The 25717-nt window shown below is 31.4% G+C and overlaps 1 protein-coding gene across 3 annotated transcripts in view; it reads left to right on the top strand.

Annotated features, from left to right (window-relative positions):
* The window catches only part of LOC143240874 (uncharacterized), a 48117-nt gene that overhangs the window by 7810 nt on the left and 14590 nt on the right, over positions 1–25717 (top strand). For 2 of the 3 annotated variants that reach the window (XM_076484091.1, XM_076484090.1), the window contains one exon: positions 12546–24376. In XM_076484091.1, coding sequence (XP_076340206.1) covers positions 12706–14613 — 1908 coding nt within the window. In that variant the 5' untranslated portion in view covers positions 12546–12705 and the 3' untranslated portion in view covers positions 14614–24376. Of the gene's footprint in view, positions 1–12545; positions 24377–25717 lie in introns of those variants that run through there. The other variant, XR_013022011.1, reaches the window with a different exon arrangement.

Here is a 25717-nt window from a genome sequence, read left to right as displayed (position 1 = left end):
CCAATCATTATATTGAATAAATCAGGTACGTTTGCTTTGAAAAATTTAGGAAACTTGGTTCATCTGTTTTACTGTTCCTCAAGACTTCCCAATGTGCTTAACCCCCCATATTCTAGAAGTAGAGCTAGGGAATCTTTACCATACCTGGTTTACAGTCACTGGGAGAGTGGACAGCGACATTTTCTTCACTGTGTTTCTCCGCTCTTGGAGAAGAGAGCAAAGTTGGGGACCCTCCTATGAATGTCCCTTTATGTTTTTCCCAGATGTTGATATTTTCAGATTTAACACTATTCACTTGGGGTGTTCCTGGCTTTTCTTCTTGCTCTATGATGATTTAGTATATTTATGGAAGAAGGTCTACTATCACTTTGTAATTCAAAATGTGAAATGGTCCATCTAAGGTGAAGGTTGAGAAGTGAACCAAGTCCTCTCCATAATTCCAGGAGGAGTTCTTTTCCAGTTGGAGAGTAAGAATGAATGTTCATAATTCTAGACCAGATGAGTTCTGTTCCTTTGGTTGAGTGAGGCATACATGATCCTATTATTCCAAGCCTGAGGTGTTGCCTTTCACTTACTTTCTCATTGTTGTTTCAGTGGTTTGAAACACACCAATCTGGCTAAAAAATGGAATCCAATCAAAATTGTATGTGTATAATATATATATATATATATATATATATATAAACATTGCAGTCCAGTTGCCACAGCTACCAAAGTGGGATATAGGGACCAAGACCCCTTAATTCCATCTCCAAGTTGTGAACCTTGGATATCTGGTTGGGGCTGGTCTATAATGTTGATTACTCAGATTTTATTCTACTGTTGTTAGAGAAACCAATTTCAAGGTGAAGAGTGTACTTGTTATTGATGTAATGTGGTTTCTCCTCTTGTGTACCATTCTTACCATGGTTCAGTGATAAGCTCTCTGTATGGAAGTCTGCACCACACCCTCCACCTTCTGAATGTGAGGTTTTGGCTATAATGTTGGCAGGTAGTATGTTTTAGAAGTTAACCTTTTCTTAAACTAAAGATGTATTTCTAATATTTACCTCAGCTGATACTCTCTCTTTCTCTGCTAAGAGTTGGTGTAAGTCTCAAAAAAGCGATTCTTATACGAATAAGGAACTTGTATACAATACTTAAAGGGATCATTAACATTAGTGGATAATTTTGCAAGTTAGAGTTTGCCAAGGATATTCAAGTGGAGTATAAAATGCTGGAACAAACGGATATTTAGATGGGCAAAGAAATAGAAATATTGACAGTGTCAGTTGATATATTTTTGGAAATGCTTTTCAGGTTAGGAAATGTGAATGTTCCAATTATTCTTGTTTTATGTTATTTTATTTATCCAAGTAAGTGAAGCATTACAAATATGATTTTTCTTCATTATTTTGTATTAATTCAAGGTTAAGCTTAACCATTTAGTATTACAAGGTATGAAAGTAATAGACTAATTGAAAGCTAGTGCTTCCAAAACACACCTCTCATTACATTCGTAACTGTTTATTCAATATCAGTTTATTTTTAGTCCATTTAAGCACCTGATTCTTTCTTGTTTGTTCCAATCTTTTGTACCCAACTTAATTGCCCTTGGCAATATTTCTCTTGAGATGCTTTCCACCTATCTCAGTCTGCTCTCTATTCTTGTACTGTACTGTGTTTAAGCACATCATTCAGGTAATGTTATCACTTTTTCTCAAAAGAGCATGACTACAAGTTTTTCCTTTACTACAATCATTCAGAAATACTGTGAATGTTCTCCATTTCACCGAGTTGGTTTTCATAAAAGTAAATAAATAATAATAATTATAATTGGTAAGCCCATTTATGGTATGAATTCTTGGATTATTACTTCCAGCATTGAAGCAAATCATGGCTTTTCTATCTCGCCTCTGATGTCTAGCTTTGCACAAAAGTTAGAGGTCCCTGTCAGTGATATTATTCATAGTGAGTTGGGGAGATGTGCTTGATTCTGTGAGCTGTGTCGGTGATCCTTGATGTCCTGGAGTGAGTTTAGATTTCATTTTTCTCCATCTTCTTTCAGTATGTTGGCTTTTCAGTCCCCTTATAGGACAGGGGTGAGTTTATGGATTTGCAATGTTTGAATCCAGGGTTCAAGTCCCTATAGCGGACACAACAAGTAGTTCAACACGTTGCTTTGCTTTAACAAAACAAACTTACCTAACTAAATGCTGTCCCAATCATCAGTAATCATCTCAGTCTTTAAGGGACGTATAAAAACACAAAAGAGGCCGTTTTGATATAAGCTTCCTCTGATTTTTTACTTCACGTGATTCATCGAGTGTCAAATGTTTTGAATCTTATAATAAACAAACACATTCTTGTATCAAAACTTTATTGGAACATGAAAGTACGTTCATTTATATAAATGCATGTGTGCATAATCATCAAAATCTTTAGGACACAGACCTTTAAACTTTGACTCTCTACATTGCTCATGCTTTCTGGTAGTAAGAAAAATACTTTCAGTCATATTAAATAAAACAAATTTCATTTTAACTTTAATTTTAAAATATGTATTATAATTCATACTCCCAATAGTAAATAAAACAGTGATGTGTATAAAGATCTTTGGTTCTCCTCATGATATATGGATGCTAAAGGTTTGTAAAAGGAGTCTGTTTTAAATAATGTTTCTCAACTAAATAATAATAGTAGTATGAAAAAAGTTTATCATGTGAGAAAGGTGTCTTGTTTGTTACCCATTTTATTTTTCTTTACATATGCCAAATTAATATACAGTAAATTTTCACATGTTAAAAGTTGGAGTAGAATAAGATACATCTTAAATAATTTTTCAGAAAGGCTGCTTACATCTCCACAGTAATTAAAATGGGTGTGCTTAGAATGATGCCATTGAGTTATGATAATTACAGCTTTACATTCTATAAACTGTATGAAATCTTCCAACATATGATGAACTGGGAAAAGTGATAATATGGAATGATTTTGTTCATAAAATGAATTATCAATCAGTTAATGTTGCCCACCAGTAATCATGCAAGTTAAGTTTTATCTGTTAAATGGTATGCATAATTTAACATATGTAACATACGTGTACTAATTTAGGTACAAGTAAATCAAAGAGAGAGAAAGAGAGAGAGAACTGTTTGCTATTTTTAACTCTGTGTTTGTATGTTGACTTAATTGTGGATGTGCAACAAATTTTGTACAAATGATTTCCAGATTTTTCGAACTTGCATATAATGTGATGATATAACATTTTTAAGTTATCCTTATTTTCCCTTTGAACTTAAAGATAATTATTTTGAAATATATTTAATTAAAGTTTGTTTTTTAAGGATATTTTTAATACAAGTTAAAAACAACAAGGGACCTGTTGGTCCATGTAGTCCTTTCAGTCCAATAAAGTAAACATAAAAATATAACAGTCAAGGCCAGCAATTATCGTTAGCATGTATATCAGTTGCATCCACCACATCTAAAGACAGCCCATTCCAAAGATAACCACCCTATCAGAAAAGTAAAGCTGACTTCAATTCTGACAACATATATTCTTATGTTTCTTAGTCCTGAAAAAAAAAAGATGCAACAACACTGTCTATACCCCTAACATTCTTAAACACCTGAATTAAATCCCCTCTTACTCTTCTTTTTACGAGTGAAAATTATTCCAGAGGTCTTAACCAATTTCCATATGATTTTCTCTTCCAGGTATTAGTCAAGTAGCCTTCTTCTGAACATTTTCCATAACTCCTAAAGTAAAGGAGCCCAAGACTAAACACAATACTCCAAATATGGCCTCACCAATGACATGTATAAGGAAATTATAACCACTTTAAACTTTCAGTATTTTTGTAGGTTCAACCTAATATTTTATTTTACTTGCCACTATCAACAGCATTGCCATTTATTTGCATAAATAATCCAACTCTTTTTGTCAAACAGTAGCAATCCTTTTCACAACCAGCAACAACCAAAACCTGAATTGTGTTGTCATCTAGGACATAAAGTTTTTGTAATATTTAGCTACGTTTAAACATAAATTTCAAAGAGCTGGAGGAATTGGTTACATAGAATTTGGGCTCAAATTTTAAGTGCTAATCCTGGTTGATTTGTTAGCCAGTTGGAACATGCAAATATTATGTCAAATTCTATGGAAAAGGTTTCTTTACTTAGTGTTATAGGAATACATACTTTGTTAAGGGGCTCTTTATTTCTTTCTCTTTTCATAGCTAAAATGTTTCTATTTCAAAAAACAGATATTGATTTATTACACTAAATTTTTTTCTCATAATACTAAAGTAACCTGTACAGTTCAGAAAAGTACAATAGCTCTACCAAATGGATTGAAGTATCAAAATTTATCTAACTGTAGTCATGATAACTTTTTTTTATCTGTCATAACATTTGGGTTTTTTTGCCATCAAAATTGACAAATAACAAAAAACTTTCAGGTATTTATAAATGCTTTATTACGTAATATTTTTAATTTCTTTCTAGAAATTGTGCATAAGATTAATATATGCTGACTGCTTTAAATAATTTTTAATTATTTTGACTTTACAGAGTTTTTGAAGAAAATTTTTCCTTCATTCTCATCTTAATAGTGAAACAAATGCATATTGTTTTCTTAAAAATTGTATACCATTTTCTATCTAACAAAGATAGAAATTTTTGGTAAAATCAATCAACTTCTGAAGGCTTTTTTAAATAGTGATTTTGCTATTCTTTTGGTCTTGTGTAAGAGATGTATCACAAATTCTAGTAATATCCAGAAATATCATTTAGTTCACAAAATGCTTGATACTCTCTGGATTAAACTAACAATGGAATTGTACTGTGATTAGCATATTAAGTGGTTACAATACCAAACTAATTGAATAACAAGGTTGGAAATGTTTTATAAAACTAGGTGTTAAGACAACATATAATTGATGACCATTTTTTTGTAACAGGATTTAACTTTTTACTTTATCTGGTAACTTTTTACTGTGAAATATTATGTTGCTACTAGTTATTCAATGCACTAGCATTTTACTTGGTACTAAGTTGAAAAATGCAGTGAAGCACACAACTCAAGGAAATTTATAGTTACAGTGAAAGAATCTGACTCTGAGACTAAAATTCAAACATTGAAATACTTGTATATTTTATTGCAATATTTTATAAAATTAACTTGTCAAATATCTAGAAATAAACTAACAAACTCCCTTGATATAACTGACAATACATGCCTTAATTATACTTGAAATAACATTTACTCATCAGTTACACTATATTGATTTGACCAAATCTCAACCATGTTATTCAGTTCTAGGAAAGATGTCGGTAAATTATGTAGAGAGCTTTGGCCAGAAACGTTGTGCAGGTTTATCATAAGGGTAGTCTTGGTTTTTCTTCTTGAAGGCCTCAGAATATCTTCAGTTGCTGGTACTCAACTGCTTCTTGATCGATCTGTTTTTTTTTCTTCATTCTGCCTTTCTAACATCAAACATGGATTTTTATACAAACTTTCTGGTATGCTTACGATCTTCCATATGGTGTACACAACTACCCTCAAGTTGACCTGACATTTAATTGGTTGTTTTCTCTGATCATTTTGTAATTCACAAAACCAGAACCAAAACCACTTATTAATTGGTTATAGATAAAGTAGGTAAATCAGCAGTGTTTCTCCTAGTATCCTTACACACACTTTTGATATGTAGACTGCATCAAAGTTCCAACTTATTCCTTTTGTGGCAATTTTGTGTTTAATAATGTAAATATATCCTGTAGCCTTCTCACTGCTGTAGCAGTACCAGTCTAGATAATGATCTGATTCTGGTCTTTCTAATGAGGCTTTCATGATCTCAGTAACATAATTTGTAGATAGCATAAAAAAATAAAAAAAAAAACATTTCTCAGCACATATATTTTCTTGTTCAAGGGTCATTTTATATTTTATTTACACTTCTGTGAGAATGTTGCACTTTTCCTTACCACACATATTTCTTCAATACTTGAAGCATTTGAAATGCTCAGAAATGCTGCAAGTGTTTCATCCAATAGCTTAGATGAAACATTTGTGAATGCATACTTTAAGTTTTTTTAAATGCAAGTATAACATTTTTTTCCAATAGCAGAAGTTATTGCTGATAGTTTCTTCAGTAGTAAGCAATAAGTTAAAACTTGGTATTGTATTATAGAGACACCTGGAAAGGCCCACATTTGTAGTTCAATGATAATGTAAGTAAAATTTCAACGTGTGAAGGTTACTTTCTTCTATTGATACTAAATGTGAATGTGCATTTACTGAATAACTAGACATTACATTATCATAGTTTGTACTACAGACAAAAATATATGTTGAAGCAGATATTGCAGCTAGCTGTATCATGATCCAACTGAAATACATATACAGAAGTATTAATTGAGAAATAAATTGACTTCTCTGTTGTTGTTTTGTTCTCTCTCGTATTACACTATGATAGGTGTTTACAATGTTTATAAAATGTAATGCACTTTTAGGAAGAACAATTCAGACAGTGTAATGTATTTTCAAGCATCTTATAACACACAGTATATTTTATCAAATCAAAGTATTCATTGTTGTTTTTAACTTTCTTTAAATTCCCATGTTTGACTAATATTTCTTACTTGACACTGAAAATTCCATTAGTACATCTCCTTAAAATTTTACCTGGTTAAAATGTTTGGAAATTTTGAAATAATTATTTGAAAAGGATGAAAAGGCAAGTAAAGATGTTAAAATAATGTTGTAGTATTTTTAGCTTAATTAAATTTCAAGTTATGTGACTAATGACTGCTTTGCAGGCCTCTATAAGCATGTATAGCTTTAGTACAACACAGAATTGTTTTAAATATAATCATATTACACTAGAATGAGGGATTTTTTTGCTCATTTTAAATTGCCCATGTAAATGTCTGATAAGATTATTTTACTACAAAGTTTTCAGATAAGTAGCAAATTTTCACCTAAAAACTAACTTCTGCCTTTACCTGTTGGGTAATCCTTTACCAGCTAAGTTGCTTTTATGTTAGAATATTACATTCTTAGCTGTCTTATTTATTTGAGTAGATGAAATAATTGATTGTTTGTGAAATGTGTTGAAATTTTTCATTGCTGAAAGGACTCGTCAAGAATCCAAATAAGACAAGTGGAGTCCACAATGCTTTATGATGAACAAAATTACATTAAAATTGCACTGTATTTACAGAAATGAAAGTGTTTCCCACATTAAAATATACTGATAGGTACCCAAGTAATCTAACAATGTTGTGAGAATTCTTAGAATAAACAGTAGTTCATTGACACATAGATCAAAGCCATTTTCCAATCTTAGTATACAGATCAATGCATGTTCAGAAAGATCAATGCATGTTCAGAAGTGGTGTTACCAAGGCAACCAGTGAAACTCGGTGCCTGCCTTTTGTCAGGATAAAATCAACTAGTTTCCTCTAATCTTTTCTTGCACATGATACTCTTCAAGTATTTGATCTTTGCTTAATGGTGTAATAGGATAATTTTAGATGGTAGTTTAAATTTAGAAGCTAAATAAATGATGATATATAACTATTTTATGATACTTGCCAACAAGATTGATATATACAGTTTTTTTAATACAAATATATTTTACTATACAAATAGTAGTACAATTTACAATAACAGTTATTACAAATAATGTTCCATATACAAAAGGTGTACAAATGTGAAAACAACACTGAGTCTTTATTCCGGTCTGGAACTTCTTTTGTCTTATCGAGTGGTCACGAGGAGCTTGTTAATTTTGAGTTAGTTTAGGTATAAGTCACTTAACAGACAGCTAACTAGCTCTCTTTGTATTTTTTTGCCTATCACACATCGAGTTCCTTGCCACTGAAGCTATATAACATCTTCGTAAGTATGTTGGCATCCAGTGTGAATCCTCTGAAGTTAAACAGTTTTTAATGTTCAAAATTTATATACATTTCTAGTCAAATATCTAATGATCCTAATAAGCAATAATCAGAGTTGTAGCTTCCAAGGTTTATAGTACATCAACTATAGCAAACCAATATATACTCTCTCTTGGTGTGTGATGGTTATATTTATAGGTATGAAGAGAGTTTCTAGAAATTTAAGCTTTCACAACAGTACAGAGAATACACCAGTATTTATGTAAACGTGTTGATTCTCATACACAAGAAATTTCTACAGCTTCAGCAAATGAGGGATTTTTGCAATACATATTTAACAGTGTATGTTATGTACATAAATATGAATTTAAAATACACAACATCTTGTATGTTTTTGACAACTAAAATTTGAAAAACATAATATTTCTAATGGCTATGTATTTCACAGTTACTGGCTATTTAAGAAATTAGTACCATTATACCAGGATAAGTTGCCAGTTGAGAAGTACTTCAGTTGTATTTATTTGAAAGGGGGTGTACTTTTATCTGACATCACAGTTATAAATGAGGAAAAAATTTATTCCAGTTTTTTGATGATGATATATTTCACCCTCATCAGAAAAAATGACACTTATATTCAACTACAAACACGTTTTAAACAAACCTTGAAAAAACTCCTAAGGTATTCACAATGTGAAACAGGTAAATAAGAGTATAACTATTGCTAATTTTCCACAGATTTATAACTGTTAAATTATAATTTATAGGAAAAAGTTGGAAAACAAAATTTTTCTTTGTTTATTTGTAAATAAGTAAAAATGTTTAAAACCTCCTTCCACCTGATGTTGCTAGGTAAACCTAGTAAAACATATTTAAAAAGAAGAGATTTACAAACATTTTTACTTGTTTATCCATAACTAATAAAACTAAAATTTGCGTTTTATTAAATAAAGCATTTTATGAATGATAATGTAAGTAATGATGTACTTGTATATACCTTTTAAAAAACAACAACATGCAAACATAAAAGAAGTTAACTATGAACAGTGGAATAAAAGTGTTCTCAGAGAGGGAGTGACTTTACCTGTTGGTCAGAAAGCAACTGTACAGAAAGGTTACGGCTATATTAAAAATGTGCTTTTGTTAATATTTTTCGTACACACTGACTTCTTTTGTAAGTACTTCTGATGACAAACTCCAAGCATTGAGGTGTGAATCCTGATTAGTGTTATATTTGAAATATATTTTTATTGATATTTCACACCATTGGTTCTATGAGAACCAATTTTGCTGTACATTTTTACAGTTTCTTTCATCACATAATGCTTCACTACATCATAAAATAGTTTAATATAAAATTAAAAAGAACTTCTATATGAAATAATGGAACATGTTTGAAGTGATGGTACCAGTATGGATACATCACAAAAGTTAAGATAACTTGTTCTGAAGGATAATCAGGTGCCATTTTATGTTTTCAATTTTAATGTGTGCTTGTCAAATGATAGTTTAACAAAATTATATAATGTGTCTTCTTATCTTTATTTGAAGGTTTGTAATTGCATGTACTTGTCTATGTGAGGCTTTCACTTGTCCTGGTCATGTGGCAGCTGCCAATGTGGAGCACAAAGTGTCTTTCTGTTGGTTTAAAGTTTATTTGTGAACTTTGTTAAATCAGTCTACAGTGTACATAGGTGTGATGCTGTTGCCCCAGATTGTCTTATTATAAAGCAAACTTAGAGGATGATATATAAGCCACATATCACAGTGATGTTTCCCAAACACTAAAGACGAAATAGAATGTTATCATTAAAAAATTTCAAACTTCATAACAAACTCAATATAGCACGTAATCCCAACACAAAACACACCTAACATCTGGAATCTAACCCCCGAAATTCACTTTCTTATTATTACAAGAAGAAATCTTTGTTGTGAATACATCGCTACACGCAATCCATTACTTAAACCACAAATAAACCATGTCAAAAACCATATAGAACATTTTATAAGAATACAGCAAAAATAAAACTGGAACAACTTCTGTAATAAACTTGATTATCTCAAACCTAACTCAGCTGCCTTCTGAAAAACATCTAAGAATATATGCTGCGAAAACTCTGACACTGGCAAAATTACATATGATAACGCTACCACTAACAGTGACAAGGAAAAAATTGACGTATTTGCCAAATACTTGCAGCACACATTTTGTACTCCATTACACACAAACTTTAACGAACACCACGAGACCAAAGTAAACACAATCATCACAGACAATAGCAAACTTTTTTTACTCAACTTCCCAGTCGACCTTACTCATATCCACACCACTAATGGTATAACAACCCTAATCTCTACGACAGAGATCAAGACAAATATAAGAAAATTTAAAAACAAAACCCCAGGGGAAGATTGCATCCCAAACATAATACTAAAAAATGCATCCAATGAACTTCTCTTCACCTTACTAACCTGTTTAACCTCTCCTTCCTCTCTGGTTATTTACCAAGCGCATGGAAATCAGCTATCATTACCCTAATCCCCAAGAAAGGGTCTCACTTGCAACACCCTAGTGATTTCAGACCAATTAGTTTATTAAACTGTATTGGCAAATTATTGGGAAAAATTATCACAACAAGATTGCTTTGGAAATTAGAAAACGAAAATATTCTATCCAATATTCAGAACACAGACTACACATCACCTTGTACAGCTTATAGAAACAAGTTTTATGGGGTTCAACAAACTCAAGCTACACTCACTATATTCTTAGATGTACAAAAAGTTTTCAACACAGTCTGACACAACGGTTTAAAATACAAACTCATAAAGTTCAAAATACCTCCCACTTTCATCAGATGGATTTCCAACTTTCTAGAAAACTGTACGGCCAAAGTCAGAATCATTTCAAACCTATCTCAGTTATTCACCTTTAATGCAGGTGTCCCACAGGGAGCAGTCCTCAGTCCCCTACTCTATACGCTCTTTGTTAATGACCTACCACAGCCGAATACATCACTATCTCACGCTTCACAGTATGCCGATGACATTGTTTTATGGTGCACTTCATGGGACCCCCTACTAGCAGTTAAGAAAGTACAAGAAGCATTAGATACGATCATTCACTGGTGCAATAAATGGAAAGTTACACTTAATTCCTCTAAAACCCAAGCTATAATCCTCTACCACAGACAAGAGATTAAAATGCATAAAACTTGCCAAACTCAGTCTTTATAACACCCCTATCTTCTTCTCTAATACCACTAAATTCCTTGGACTAACAATCAACATAAAACTTACTTGGAATTCTCATTTCAATAATATTATGAAGAAAGTCTTAACCAGAATCTCATACCTTTGTAAAATTAGTCACTATACCCACAGATGCAGATCTAAAACCATATTATATATTTACAAAAAAATCCACTCATTGCAACTCACTCACCTCTGACTTGAAGAACATAGCAGCAACTCCTAAATTTTGGTGTAAATACTTATCCCCATACAACTTTATTTTGAATCAGTCCAACACATCATAACTCTTGCAATCTGTCTTTTTCAGTCTCGTTTCAGGTATAATTCACTTCCCAGGACTAGCTCATCTCAAGGGCACTAGGCAGGCTTTATTCAGTACCATCTAGTGAAAGTGGGTTTTCTCGGGGTATTCACCTTTTCCCCACACCTAAATCTTAGGCATTAGATTTATATATCCCTACTAGGGCACTTCGATCCATGACCAGCCCTGAATAGGCCTGTTTGAGTTTGATGTATCGTTCATATTTTATACAGCCTGCTTCTCGTCGCCTCTTCTAGTGTTGTCTTGTTTCCACTTCAGTCGGGGATTCGCTTCACCTACTCTGTCATCTGCCATGCCTCCCAGACTAAAATTATACTCATTAAACCATGACCCTAATGTCTAATCATTCAGTTATGATTCTTTTTTTCAGTTCCTACCATGTGCAGGATTGAAGGAGGACTGTTTAGTCTTTGAGCACCCCAGGGGATTAATGTTTCATTAGAAATATTAATCTTATTCCTAAATATCTGCCATAATTGTATGTGTGTGATGTTTTCAAGTCCCATTCCCAGAATGGTGTTTCTAAATCATGTTTTACTAATTTGATAGAATTTCACTAATCTTGTTAGGAAGTGTTGTGATATTGTTTGAATATGATCATATATTTCATGTTTCAAAAACATGGACACAGGACTTAAAATTTTAGTGCTGTACAACATCCTATATCCTGTGTCATCCTATACAAGTTGTCATATCTTAAGAATATGTTAAATAATCTACTCTGAATTTTGGCTTTTTTGTTTTGTTTTTGCCAGCGACAAAAATATGTAAGTGATTTAAATCATTAGTTGCATGTGCTTGACTGAAAATTGTTTGTTTGGGTTGGCTAATAGAAAAGATGGAGATAATTTTTTTAATTGAAGTTTTCAGTAAAAAAATCAAGAATTTAAAAATACAGTTGTGTTAAACTTAAAATGACTTGTTTCTTTTTTACATGAGAACATACAAATTGGTCACAAATTTTAACATTTATTTAAAACAATATAAATGATTGTATACAATGATCTACTAATTTTACTTTTATTATTTCAGAATTTCTTTTTTTCTAAAATATTTCCCATGCATTTATTCTCTCTAGATTCTGATCTCTTGACCATGGTGGACTTCTTGGTACCATTAAGTTATTACAAACCTTCACCCAATTACAAAGTAAGTACTGAAAATTCAACGGAACAAACATAAAGACTCCTCATTTATTCAACACACCTCACACAATAGTTACAAACTTTTTTTTGTTCATGAATAACGATCATCCTTCCAGCACAATGGAAAATAGTACTTACCCTTGGGTGACCTCTGCTTCACTTGGTCACAAAAGTTGGCCTCCAGGATACCAAGCAAGTCTAACTGATCTTTTCCTTAAGAAAAATCCTCTTCATTTTGGGACAGGTATTTCTCAGTTAGCTGCAGCATCTAGCTATATAGAAAAAATTTCATCATTTAATGAGAATTTTCCAAAGTGCCCTCATCCAGATGCAAAGGATAAACCCTATCCTTGCGAGATTTGCCAGCAGTATTTTTCTCTATACAGTAGTCTGAAATCTGATGGGGCTTGTAGCAGTAACAGTTCATGCAACATAACTAATGACCCCGGCATCAGCCGACCATTAAGTGCTCCATCTGAACGAAAACAGCTTTCTCAACTGTCATCAACACCACAATCACCTAATTCTGCTATACAGAGCTCCAGCCTTCCCCAGCAAGCTCCTGTTACCCTTCTTTCTCCACCATCCTTGCTTGAAGGGTCTCGGGAAAGCCAAGTCAACTCCTCTACCCACTTACAACAACCCAGCCGACCTCGACATCTCCCAACTAAACAGTTTGTGTGTCCTGTCTGCCACAAGTACTTTACCCAGAAAGGGAATTTAAAGACTCACATGATGATCCATACAGGAGAAAAACCTTATACCTGCCAGGTCTGTGGGAAAAAATTCACCCAGAAAGGCAATGTGGATACACACATGAAAATTCACACAGGAGAAAAAGATTACTCTTGTGTTTCCTGTGGTAAATCATTTACCCAGAAAGGAAACCTGAAGACGCATGTACGAAGTGTACACACTAAAGAAAAGCCTTTTTCTTGTAGAGTTTGTGGGAAATGTTTCTCACAACGTGGGAATATGCATACCCACATGAGAACACATAACAAGGATGACCACTTTCCTTGCACTATATGTGGAAAGACTTTTTCACAAAAAGGAAACTTGAAGACACATGTGCAACGTCATACAGGTCAACTGCCATCACGTCGTTATAGTTCTCGTGGAGGTTCACGTTCTTGCTCTAATGGACCTCGCCCTGTTCTTCAGTGCTCTGAGACAAACCAAAACCAATTGTCTTCTTATTCTTTCCACGATTCTCCTGCTCCTCCAGTTCCTGGATCTCCTCAAACTCAGTCCTCTTCTGTAAATCCCATTGATCTTGGTAAGTCTTCTCAAACACAGACTTGTCCACCAAGACCATCTCCTAGCCCTCTTCAGGCCATCTCCAAAGAAACACCAGAATCGCATTCCCAATCTATTCCTTCTCGAAGCTCATCTCTCTCTCAAGCATCGGTAAATTCTTCTGCTGTGGGAATGGTGAATGGAACATCATCAATTCATCTCCCTTCCTTGGCAAGTCCTTCACCTCCTGATGTGTTAAGCCATCCTCCATCTGTGTATTCCCACCAGTCTTCTCCATCAGTTGTACCCCACTCAGAATATATGATCAATCCTATGATGCACAGCCCTCCAATCAATAATTCTCAAATGATGCGCATCAAGAGCTCATCTCCTTGTGACACATCTGGCCAGATGCAGTTCTCTGAACAGGACTGCCGGCCCTTTAATTCTGCTCCACCTACTCCAGTTCCAGCCCCACTTGCTCATTCCTCAAGGTGGCTCTCACATGGGTATCAGAGACACTATGGTAACTTCCAGGTCACATCAGCAGTAGGTTCTTATAATCCTGTCTCTCAACACCACACACCCCTTTCACGTCTTGCTCTTTTCAGCTCAAATATGATGACCCTTCATAACAGCTTGGGAAGTCCTCTCTCAGATGACAAACGAAACACTGACACACCTGGGATGTCAAGTCAGCACTTGTCAGAAGATCATTTCCACCCATCAACTAGCCCAGACTTTTCACAGCTACTTGATTGAAGAAAATAACAAAGTTGATGTTACATATTCAACAATGTACTGGTGAGTTTGAATGCAGAACACTTACCTTAAACCTGGTAACATCTTTTCTAAATTACTAATTAAATAGAAATCTCAGTGTTTTATAATTATATTTTAATTGACTATTGGTTTAATATGCAAGTTGATAGTTTGGAAAAACTGAAATATAAGGGTAGCATAGTTATTTCTCACTCAACCTGCTCATACTTTATGGTGTTCTCATAATGTAGACTGCAGTTTAGGTTATAGTTGTGATCAGAACAACATTATTTTTCATTGTGGAAATTCTGAATCTTCATTTCTACAGTACATATTGAATGTGTTTACTGGCTTTTTGTTACTTTGTATTTTATGTTGGTGAAAAACATATTAATAAAATTTGTTTGTACATTGGCTTGGACAAGTTAGATTTTGTTTGAAAATGTTAGTTACAGGTATTGGTGCTTTTGTGGGAACTGTGATAACACCTTAAACTGGAAGTTCAGGTGTGTAGTATCATCCAGGTTGGTACTGGCAACGTTTTAAAATTGAAACAGTGAAAAACTGTTGTACTACAGCAAGGTTGATACAAGTGATACGTGAAAACCGGTGAGAAAAAGCCAGTGTCAGAATTTTATGTATGTATGTATATATATATGTGTGTGTGTGTGTGTGCATGTTTATGGTGGACTTTCTATACAGTAACTTTGTATGTACAGTATATATAATTATTTTAGTTTCTCTGATAATCTTTTTGAGTAAACAAGGCAGCTTTTTGATGTTATTTGCTCTTTTAAAATCAGAGGTATGTTTAATACATCATAGAAAATTGAATGTATGTGGAGAATGCAGTTTGTATTGTACTAGCTTTTTGTATACATACAAAAGTTTGTTATGATGCTATATATGGATTTGATTATGGTTCCTTTTAAAGGAAATGACAATGAAAACCTGTATGTAAGATTATCATCGCCCAGAAGGTTTTGTTTTTGAAAATTGTTGTTATGGAATATAGTTAAAAGTTATTTGAATCTCATAAATGTTTGTTGTTGAAGTGTTGGATTCAGATTAAAACATCACCCAGTGTTTTATTTGGTAGTAATAATGTTTTTAGAAGATACAATTTTTTTCCCCTCTTTTGCTGGAGATTCTACTTGGTATTGGTAAAAATTATGAAATGTAGCATGTTTTAAAGTTAGAAATTTATCAGCTACATTAATAATGAGAAATATGTGTATATGAAGTATGTTTTGGAATTAAAAGATATTAGTATAAGAATTGAGAGAACATTTGCAATTGTTGCATCATCTTTATTTATGTTACTTGCTATTAAACATGCATTTTGTTCAGTTGCAGCATTTAGTTCAAATTTCCTGTAAATACAAATTTCATGTTTTATAAAACTACAAAGAAGCTCTTGTTACTTACTACTTTAAAAAAATGCACAAGTTTGAAAAAGAAATTTTTAGAATTCCTGTCAGAGTGATTAAAAATAATAATAAAGTTTAAGGATGCACATAGACAGATGTGTTACATTATTACAGGGATTTATTTTATGTGATTCTCTTTACTGAATGATACTAAAGTTGGTGCTTCCAGCTTCCTAAACTGTAAAGTGAATAATTACAAGTTTGTTTTTATTAGTCTTCAAATAAAACAAAACAGTAAAGATGGTTTACTAACTGATTTATAATTTCAGGTCTTTAACTTCGTATGTTTATTAAAGAAAAAAATTATTACTTTATGTACTTGTCCATGTACATGCACATTTGAAATGTGAAAATTTACATTTCAGGGAAGTTTTAAGATTCCATATATGCATTTTATTACTAAGAAGAGGCATCACGTGATATGCAGTTTTTATTAGAAAGACTCGAGTTTTAAAGTACATAAATGTAAAATCTTTGTGGATTTGTTAATACTGAGAGAATTTCTGTTTTTAATGCATTAAATACTTGCTTACTTGTACAATATTAGTATGTGATCGAAAGGTACTATATTGGAATTGTGGATAAACCCAGATTGTTAGAAGTACAAGAATTAGTTTTAGTTGTATAAAATTAGCAAATATTCTATAATGTATGTGTCTAAAATGACAGTTATGATATTTGTAGACACCTGTGGTTAAAACGAGAGATTTTTCATTGATATTCCTAATTATTTCAAAGTAAAAGTCATTATTGTGACTGTAAGATTTATGCAAGGTTTTATAATATCAGTTCAGATACCAAGGAATTAATATCTTGGTCCTGAATTCATGTTTAGATATAAGATCAGGACAAACTATTACTGGTGGCCATACTTATAAGCTAAAATTCTGATTTTGATCCTGTTATTTTGAAATTAAAGGGATGGATTTTTTTCGTATAGCAATTTCTGTATGTATTTTCTACATTAATCAAATCTTGCATCACCAAATTCCATAAATGAAGCAATTTGTACATCAAACATTAGAAGATCTATTTCTAAAACAATATTTGACATTTGTTATAATTATTTCATGTCACTTGCTGTTTTTTAAAACAGCTAAATTTAATGTTAATCAAAAAATACACACTGCTATTGTAGGTACAAAACAGTTGAACTCAAACTAAAAAGATTCACTTGCTTTACATTCTTAAAATCAAACTGTTTTGAAATGTATATGTGTAACAGCACATTTGCTACATGTCAGCAAACTCTTTCCAGATAAATAACCTGCCTGTCATTCACTGAGGACAATAATATGCTATTGTTGTCCTCCATTTTAAGAAAAAAACATTTATGACTGTGAAATATACTACATGAAATTAACACCAACATTCCCCTTATGGTTTTCGTATATGTTTAAATGTAAACCCTTTACTTTTCTGAAATATGTAAGGTTAATAATGCAACATTTTGCTATTGGCTTATCATATGCATTCCAGTGATTAAAGGATTAAAGATAATTTTAAATGCTACTTGGATATTTAACTACTACTATAAATGATATATTGCTTGTAGTCACCACATTCTTTACATGATAACATGTCATTGGAGGACTATTATCTGTAGTGAGTACTTCTTGAAAATAGATTTTCTCAGTTATTCATTTTAACTGTCTCATGACAAAAACCTGCATAATATTCTACAAAAATATGATCTCTTATTGCTACAAATTCTTGTTTTTTTGCCAACATTTAATATATACAAAACTGGTGCATTAAGACTGAAAAAAAGTGTAATATTATGATTAGTATACAACAATTATACTTTTGAAACCCTTCTTGTAGTATTCTTAATCTGAACTAATATGAAAATGTAAAATTATTAATTTTCTCTTTTGAGGAATTTCTTTGAGAACCAAAATTCTTTCTTTCTATAAGGTTGTTTAAATGACAAAGCAAAAAATCTATGACTGAATCAGAATTAATCACCTTATGGTAGAGGCCCTCCAGTTTGATTCTGAATAGATATTTCCCCTAATCTATTTTCCAGTTAATTTTAACATGCTACATGACTGAGAAGGATTGTTATAAAGTTACAATAAACATCAGTATTATTATTGGTACTAGTATTAATAAAAGTACTAGTAAATTTAAATTTGGAAAATGCAGTTTGTACATGTAAATTACCATTTTCCAGAATTCGGTTTTTAGTAGATGCCTCAAGACTCCTACAGCTGAATTACTTAACTTCATTCCATTCAGAAACTTTTAACATTTACATGTACGCTTGAAAGTTAAGAACATTGGTCACATAAAATGCTCAGTTTTACCAAACACCAATAATTCATCTGAATTATTATGCATGCTGTGAGTCCTATCCCTTTCAAACAGTTCAAAACTGGATGTCAAATTTTCATTAAGTCTGAGTTTTTGTGATGCATTTCAAAAACATTTTAGACGTACACATTTTTGGGCAACTTAAAGAATTTGATGCCACCTGTGGCATTTGTAAGAGTAAGTGCTGTATCTTCCACCCCTGTTTTATCATTCCCACATTTTCCTATGACTACAATTGCTGTTCTTTGCCTGCAGAATTACCACCTTTACTGTACAGTTTAGTTCTGCAAGTGTAACTACAACAGAAAGCAAAGCATATGAGAAATCAACAGTTTCTTTGCAAGGTTAGAAATAATCTTGTCAGTTGAAAGAGGATTTCATCAAAGAACATTAAATGCAAAATAAGCTTTAAAGTTGTTAGCATCTTTAAAACCCATTTTACTCTCATTCCTCTCTGCAGTTGGTTTCAGCTGTCTTTTCTAAGTCCTGCACTATGACATTGTGAGATCAGAAGTTAACTTCAGTTGCATTGTGTTTGTGTTCCAACTATCATATGCCATGAACATAACAGATTTTCTACTCTTTTTTTTTTCTACAATGCCCCCTAATTCTGTCAGTTCTTAAAATGTTTTGAGGCTCCTCTGGTATAGACAGAAAAAAAATCTGTCAAAACATCCATCACTTCATCAGAGGATATCTCTTTGAGTGCTTCTATCAGCAGTCTCTAAACTATAAAACAGAAATTTAAACATAACTGTAAATTAAGAAATGCTGCCATTTTTAAAGTCTGTCTTGAATGAACAACTTATCAGTGATTAAGTCAGTGAATAGCTATAAGCAATGGATTCTTCTTTCTCGTGTTTAAATTCACTGCAGCACCATCAACTAACAAGTCAATCTGTTTCTTTTGTAATTCTAGCTCCTTACAAGTTTCAAGTACTGCTTTGTAGTAACCATTCTGTGATAGCAGATTTCATGTCCTATAATCTGAAAAAAACACGTATGTTTACTCAGATGTACAGTACTGAACTAAAAGGTTGTATAGTTTTGAAAATATGCTACATAATATTTTTCTCTAATGATAATAAAAATACACATGTCAATAAATAATGTAGGTTCAAAAAATTAACATACCCCAGTATGCTGTTTTTTGGTTTGTTTTAAAAAAGTACAATCTTGTCTATTGATACATCACGAGTAGCAACATCAGGTGATCCATCGAGGAGAGGAAAAAACGTTTCTTTTATAAAATTCTCTTTCAGGATTTCACCAATTGTCTTTGTAAATTTTTGCATCCTTGTCTGTTATTGTAAATGGTACTTGTATCTACTCAGTTTCTTTTACAAACTTACAGATTTTTCACACCTTTGGAAAGGGTGTTTCTTCTTTTGCAAGTATTTGTAGACTTCTGTCAAATAAGAAACACATTGCCTGTTCTGCTACCCTCCAATGTGCCATGCATTGCCTAGTAGTGGTGTTTTTAAAATATCTTTAACAGGCTGTGGTCTGCTTTGTATTTCCTGTGTTCAGATATGGCATTCTAGTTTGGAGTGCTTTACAACACCGTCCTTTTTTAAAGCAGCTCCTTGTATTTCTTTAATGAATGAATCCTAGAAGTTCTTTATGCCCCACAATTTTAATATTTCTTTCTGTTTTGAACAAAGTTGGCACTATATAGAGTCAACATCCTTCCCATTAGTGCTGCTGTACTTCAGCCATATTCATGGGAACAATTAACACTGCCTGACATTTTTCCATTACAAAATATAAAATATTAGTTAATTTTCATGGCATGATGGGTGAAAATCTTGTTGCAGCACAATTCAATCACATTTTGTCCTTAAGTCACAAAGTACTATCACTGGTAGAATTAGATAAGTGATACATCTCCTTTCCTGTGAGATGTAGCATATTTTGTACATGATAATTCAACTTACAAGAGTTTCAGAGCAGAAAGAAATCATAATTGAATCTATTTTGTAGCCAGCCATATATATCTAAGTATTCATCACTTGTATACAGTGTTCTACCTCTAATTGTGATGCAACACCATTTATTTCCATCTCTGAATTGTTAACTTAAAATTGGTAAGAATCATCACTTCTTGATGAAGTTGTAGAATGAAATTCCAAAAACATCACATAAATTACTTCAGATTTGTTCATGTAAGAAGTTTGTACATGTTAAAAGTTTACATTATGTACCTGTCAGTAGAAATATTTTTAAGTGATTTATTAATGAAACATGAATGTGAGTACAATTACTAGATTGTATGTACTTAATTGAGAGTAAATCATAATATTTTATAAAAATAGGCTTAATAAGTAAAATTTGTTAAGAGTAATTGGAGTTCATTTCCTTTTCTGGCTTCTTTGCTTAAATGTTTGTTCTTGTAATTAATATAGTTCTGAAATGTTAATTATATTTATGTACTATACATATTCTTAGGTTAGAACCAAGCCAACACTAATTATTTTAATAATCAAGTTTTATCCTTATTGTGTTTTCTCCAGAAATCTTCATGTGGCAGTTAATATTTTATACTTAAATATTAATTATTAGCAAATTTCCATTTCTGTGGTTTTAAGTATCCTAGTCTAGGAATGATCGTGTATACAAATTTGTAAATATGATTATTAGATTTAAGGGAAGGTTAACCAAGTACAGTTTGCAGATATAGTGTGAAATAAATCACGTGAATGATAACTTAATGAAGTATCCAATATTATGCATATAGTAGTGCTCACAGTTCTGTACTACATACTTATTGCCATTGTAATGCAGAAGTTGTCTACAAGTAGTTTCTTTTTTCTTTCTTCACAAGAATTTAGAAATACATTTTGAAACTAACCTTAAATAGTTTGATACCTGATGAGCTGAAAGAGAAAACAAGGATTTCAGTCCAGGAAATATCATTGTAGTACTTGTACATTTTACTGGTAGAATACAGTTAAAAGGTTATCATCCATTGTGTGTGTGTTTATGTATGTATATAATGTATATGCACATACACACACACACATTGTACATATTTTGCTATTTGAGCAGAATTTTAGAGTAGAATCTGTGTATAAATTAATAAGTAGTAATTATCTGTAGACAGAAGGTATTTTACTATAGTGGGAGCTAGTGTTAAAACATCCATATGCTCCTGCTTTTTTCTTGTTTGTTTTTACATTTACATGCAAGTATATCTTGGAACTGAATTTTAAAGTTGAAGTTTTTAAAAATACTTTTAGTAAAAACAAGTTTTAATTTAGGTTTTAAAAGTTGTGCCATCATTTGAAAGTCTCCATTTTTACAAAAAAAAATTTTAACTTTCATTGTTAAAAGAAGTTCCTAAACCCATTTACAGAAAGGATTGTTTATAGTTTAGATGGAGAAGTAGCATTTATCAATACTTTAAATGTATGTTTTTTACTCTCTTGATGGAAGTTGGTTTCAAATGAAAGTAAATGGCTCTCAAAAACTTGAATAATAAAAGAAATGTATGGTGAGTTAATTTGTTTACAGTTTTAAGTATTTAATTAAAGGACAGTTTTCAACAATAACAACAAGAAAAAAAGCTTTCTATATGGAGAAAATGTTATGAGAAAATAGATTGTTGTTTAAACTGTTCTTGCAGTTGGAACAAGTAAGTGCTGTAGTAAAACTTGGATATATTACATGAATAAAAAAAATGCACTGTTGAGTAGCAAAAACTATTATTAGTATTGTAAAACTAGAAGTACAACTAAGGTCATGAAGTTTCATGATAAATTTTACTAATTGGTGGTTCATGTCCAAGAAACAGGTAGCATGTTATAAGAGTTTCATTAACATGGGTGGCTTGTAATTAGGTATGCAACTATTTTCAGATAAGGTTAGCATCTTTGTATTATGTTTTATAAAATGGTTATTTAAATAGACTGCAAAATAGATGGATTACATTTGTAGTAGTTCAGGGTTCAGAATTTTTTAGTGTTTTTTTTTTTTTTTTTTTTTTTTTTTTAGAAATACAAATAAGCCATTTTTACTGTTAGTAAATTTTATAAGATATATGCTATTCTGCTTTGTTCTATATATATTATTGTATTGCAATTGTTTATTAAATATACATATCTGTTACAGTGTTTGTTAGAATAGTTTTAAGATAGTGTTAACCCTGAAGTTAATAGTACTGGAAAAGCTGTCAGTTTGTAATCTTGACTTCTCTGTACAAAATGAAACTGAGATTTTATGATGTATTTTTAAATATTTACATTCTGTGTTTTTATGGTATTAAACAGATAGTTAAAATCCACTTGAAATAAAGGCAGAGGGATAATAAGCTTATAAGAAAATAAATAGGAACTGGTAATCAACATGTTAAAAAAGAAATCTTGAGTGTATTAACAGCTATACACAAATCACATGAGAATGTAATTTTGATTGTAATTTCCTCTTATATGTTGATATCCATTGGTTTTTATTATAAGAATAAAAGGATCTCTATTTCATGCTTGATTAGTTAAAAAGGGTTAACACAGCTTGCAAGAATTAAGTGTTGCAGATTTTAGGTTTTATTATCCAGATGTTGTGTTCTTATCAGAAGGATCTGTATTGGAATCTTAACAATTACACTGTAAGTAGATTTTCTTATACATGTATATAAAGTAGCAGTGTTCTGTTCTGTTATCTAGAGATGTTTTATTTTGTGCAAAACATTATTGTTTTGAGTGGTTCCTATTGAAAAATTTTAGAACTTTTATAGTCACTTCTTCCCTTGTTTTTGTGTTCTGTTTTTTCTATACACTAAAAATGTCTTTGCAATTTCTACAAGCTCCTCACAAAAATAGTAACTGGTTTTCTTGCTCATGGGCCCTATGAGCTAAGGTTAGCAAAATTGTATTTATGGTGAAGCATATGGTATGCAGGTTTTAATAAATTTTTGTTATTATTTCTAATCACATATTAAACTATTTTGTTAATGTATTTTACAGTGGTTAGAATATTTGAAGTTACACTAATGCTAGTTGTGAACACTGTTAATACACAGCACTAAAAATTACTTAGAACAGGGTAAGAATTCTTTAACTTCTGTACATTATTTGATTATACTGTAATCTAAATATTTTTGACATGAAGTTATTACCAGATTTTATCATATCCATTTGAATAATATCTGCAAATATATCTGTGATATTTAGCTTTCATAATCAGTTTTTGTGTGACACAAATGTTTGTTTATATTCTGGTGTCAAATAATTACTTGGCTAGTTCCTACAAAGCATAGTGTAATAACATACTTCACCACAAGCCCTAATAATTGAAATGAAAAACTGTTTGATGAACATTTAAAGTAAAAACTTCTGTGGTTTAACTTGTACTTTCATGTGATTTGTTATTAAGCATTGCGCTTTACATTTAGTTAATGTACTTCACCATAAATCCAGTTAATTATATTGAAGAAAAGTGTTTAATTATTGTTGGACTAAAAATTTTTTGTGGTTCAGCTTATCCTTTCAAGTGATTTGGTTTAATATGTGTTCATAAATTATACTTTACATTCATTTTCACTATAATGTGATCTTTTCATTTTTAGATTGAATGGGAAGTTACTTTATTTCTTTGTTGTTGTTTTTTGTTGTTTTTTCAACAGTGGTCAATAAATTTTTAAATGTTTCTCACAAGTCAAAACTGTGTGGGTTAATATAGAAATTCTTTTTGTGTTTTTACATATCTTGAGCTGATATAAATGTTCATGTAATTTTAAGAATATAATTGGATTATTATTATTTTGTTGTTGCAGTATAAAATTCCTTACTAATTGTCAAAGAATAAACTAATGAAAAATCCTACATGATTACTCAGAATTAAAAAAAACAATTTCACACCTGAATTTTTTAATCAACAAGAATAATATTTGACAGTGGTTTTGAAGCCCATATTCACTAAGTATTATGATAGAACACATACCTAGTGTGCTTTAACATTTATTTTTAACGTCTTCTTATGCTTTATGAAGAAACTGAATAATAAAGCTCTTGCTTTACCAATCCCTTTGTGTGAATCTTTTTGTTGGGAGAATAGTTAAGGGAAAAACCTTAACATTCATTTACACACTTTGAAATATTTGAGTTATTAATCAAAACAGGTGCTTATAAAGATTTAGAACAAAAATACCAGGAATTTATTTTAATATTTGTTATAATTTCATAGGCCTGGAAAAATCTGAATCTTAGCTGGGTCCCAGAAATTCATTTATTTTGACAGTGTGTTTTATCCTGAAATTTTTAAAAACATTTTGAATTTGGTAAAACCCTCCTCAAATTACAGTAAAGGAACACAAGACATTTCAAAAGTTAAATTTTACTAAGAAAGTAGTTTATTTGCCTATTGTTTTTTGTCAGAAATAAATGTTTAATAGAAACAAATGTTATAATATAATAAATTAGAAATGCATCATCATTTAACTCGTACTGATTGTCATTCAGAATACTTTGTATTTTAAAACTATATCAAAAGATATAAAGCATTGGTGTTCATGGCCAGGTCAACAGGGCTTTACCAAAATCAGGATGCCTTTTAATGATTTTTGTTATGAATAAAGATCAAAGTGTATGTAATATAAAGTGGGAGATATATGTACTGTAAGTATTCTTGGTTGAACCCTTCAAGAATAATAGAAGGATCATATCATCAGACTTTCAAGGATGAATATGGAAGAAGAAAGCATACATATATTTCTTTGTTCTGAAGAAATAGTACTTTTGTACTATGTGTGAAACTCTATGTTGAGAGTCTTAATAAAAGGATGTAAGAAGAACAAATGAACATTCTCATAAGAGTTTGGAGTGATAACATCCAAAAAGTTGAAACCAGGTACTTCAACTATGAATGTCTTGGTAAGTTATTCTTCAGAGTATTTGTTTCAGCTTAGAAGAAGTTTATACAAATTAATGAAGATACTAAATTAAACTCTAGATGTACAAGAACAAATTATATACAGTTTACAGACTATCAATTGTCTCATGTCTTTCATAACAGGTTTCTGTTGAATATTTTATCAGTGTATTGCTAGTTATTAGTAATGGTTGCATTCAAGTTGAAGAACTTAAAAGTGGTAACTCACAAAGTTTAATATACGAAGTATCTGCTGTGATTTTCCTTTATGAACAAAAAATTGTTTTTCTTCAATCAGTCTGAACCTTGAATTGTCTCCAAACAATAAATTTTGACTTTTTCATATTCTTAAGAATTTTTCAATATTTCTTAATTATCATAAAATTAACACAAGAACAATGAAACAAAAATTGAAGTTTTTACTTAGATTCTTCAGTCTATTATTTATCCCATTGGATTGTGAGATCTGCTTTGAGTCCTCTGCTTCAAGTTAT

This window comes from Tachypleus tridentatus, chromosome 13, assembly GCF_004210375.1.
Source record: "Tachypleus tridentatus isolate NWPU-2018 chromosome 13, ASM421037v1, whole genome shotgun sequence".
NCBI lineage: Eukaryota > Metazoa > Arthropoda > Merostomata > Xiphosura > Limulidae > Tachypleus > Tachypleus tridentatus.
This window is presented reverse-complemented; position numbering and strand designations above follow the sequence as displayed.